Source organism: Sorex fumeus, unplaced genomic scaffold, assembly GCF_029834395.1.
Source record: "Sorex fumeus unplaced genomic scaffold, SorFum_2.1 ptg000034l, whole genome shotgun sequence".
NCBI lineage: Eukaryota > Metazoa > Chordata > Mammalia > Eulipotyphla > Soricidae > Sorex > Sorex fumeus.
In genome coordinates, this window is record NW_026606091.1 from 11453250 (window position 1) to 11455741 (window position 2492).

General features: G+C 36.7%; 1 protein-coding gene across 1 annotated transcript; it reads right to left on the minus strand.

Annotated features, from left to right (window-relative positions):
- Positions 1-778: 778 nt before the first annotated feature.
- IFNE (interferon epsilon) lies at positions 779-1360 on the minus strand. The gene has a single exon (XM_056117405.1). It carries the CDS (start codon positions 1358-1360, stop codon positions 779-781), a length of 582 nt encoding a protein of 193 aa, XP_055973380.1.
- Positions 1361-2492: the final 1132 nt, after the last annotated feature.

Sequence of the window (2492 nt, forward strand, 5' to 3'; positions counted from 1 at the left end):
TGCCAAAAACAGCAACAACAAATCTCTCAGTTTGTTGTGAGATGTTACTGGTGCCCGCTCCAGCAACTCGATGAACAATGGGAGGACAGTGCTACAGTGCGACAGTGTCTCCAGAGTGATTGTACCAATATCCAGTGCTCTCACAAATAATGAGAACATCCCTGTCCAAAATTTCCATATAAAAATGTTTTATAAATAAAACTTTGTAATTTGCACCTAAATTATATCATTCACTTTTTATTTCTATGAGTCAGGTTGAACCTTGTTCATGTTATTTTTCCCCGTCTGCAAACTGCATATTCATGTCCTTTGGCCATGTTTCGTTGTGTCATCCACAACAAAAATTTTTGTGTAATGGTAATTTTAAATCTTTCAGCACAAGTTATTCTTAGTATTCCTCACTGATTTTGGTCACTTTTTGGCAAAGAAATAATTTGAATGAATGTTACATGTGAATGAAAGTATTATGACGTAGGAAACATTATTTCATTATATCTACTCAGCCACTTTACTCCAATATGAATCTTTAAAAACCAACTGTAAAGTATTAATGAATCCATTTGAACTTATAAAACTTTCAGATGGACAGAAAACATAAACTGACATTACAGAATAAAATCTAGACAATATATATAATCTGAAAACACAGATATGTGTAGCAAATCAAACCAACCCTGCTTTTTAAAAAGACAGAAGAAAGAGTGTCTGGGAAAGTTCTTCCATTCCTTCACCTACCATATATTTTTAGAGTCTGCAGCTGACTCTTGCTTCATATCATTCAAGGGTACATTTCTTGTTTGCTCAGCATTCCTGTGAGTCTGAATACAAAGAAGAGACATCGGTGAATTTCAGCATGAACAATGGCCCACGCACAGCTGCAGTATTCTTGATTTTCTAGGTAATCACGGATCCTTTGAAAGTATATTTTAACCTGTAACCTCAGGTTCTCATTACTCAAGGTGCCTTTTTTCTGTTCTGCTTCCGATTTCAGAAGCATTTCCAGGTATTCCAGTTGTTGATGAAGTTCAAGGAGGAACTGCTCCGTGTGTCTTTGCTCCCAGTCATCCAGAGAAGTTCTTGCCCTGAAAAGACTGAAGATCTGTTGAAGCATTTCCTGAAGAATGGCCAGTGAACGTCCCATCTGGTGGCGGTGAGGATTCATAGACTTTAGGGGAAGCAGGAAGTTTTTCCTGTGTGGTAGACATTGCTGAATTGACGAGCTTAACAATCTACTCAAGAGTTTTAAACTCTCTCTGTTTATTCTCCGTTGTTGGACAAGAACCGTTTCCAGTTCTAGGGAGAAAACAGTAGAAGAGGTCAGTAGTACCAGAAAAACTTCAAAGAAGTGCTTGTTAATCATGATGAAGACAGAATATACTACTTATCTCTATGCAGACCTAATAAAGCTCTAACTCTGGTGAATGTTTGTCTCTCATGCATGTGTTTCGAAAGGTGTTCTCTTTTGTTAATGTTGTTTTCTAAGGCTATTATTTCTCTGAGTTTAGATATGAGATTTTTTTTTTCATAGTGTTCACGGGGCATTTCCTCCACTTTCCCTATTGTGTTGCTGTTTGAGGAAGTAACCAAAAAACTTGCTTCATTGTAAGACTTCATTGAGACAATTGCTGATCCATTATCCAATATGACCACCTACTATTCTCATTATATATTATTCAAAGTTTCACGTAACAAAATGTACTTTCTAAATATTTAGTCAAGCTTATTAAAGTTTCTTTAGTGTGAGTATTTTTTTTTTAACTTTTTCACAGAGTAAATTATATATTTTTGCTTTTTGGGTCACACCCAGTGATGCTCAGGGGTTACTCCTGACTCTGCACTCAGGAATTACTCCTGGCGGTGCTAGGGGGACCATATGGGGTGCTGGGGATTGAACCCAGGTCGGCTGCATACAAGGCAAATGCCTTACTTGCAGTGCTTATTGCTCCAGCCCTTATTTTTTTTTTTATCAGGAACTTAGCAGTAGCTATAAGTCACTTGAAAATAAAGACTGAAATTCATATAGAATACTAAATTTAAGGCCTCAAACTAAATTGTATATATGTATAAATGCTGGGTGAAATTAATCAAGATATATATTAGCAGTATTATATTATTCTATGGGCTGGATCGATAGCATAGCAGGTAGGATGTTTGCCTCGTACACAGCTGACCCGGGTTCGATTCCTCCGCCCTTCTAGGAGAGCCTAGCAAGCTACCGAGAGTATCTCACGTGCAGGCAAAGCCTGGAAAGCCACCTGTGATGTATTCAATATGCCAAACACAGTAACAACAAGTCTCACAATTTGTTGTGAGATGTTACTGGTGCCCTCTCAAGCAAAATTGATGAACAATGGGAGGACAGTGCTACAATACTATATATTTATTCTATATTGTATCCAAGCACTATAATATCTAAGATTCTAGTGTTTAAAAAATACAAAATTGAAAATTTTTGCAAAAAAATTTGATTGTCATAAAATAATTGTAATGCA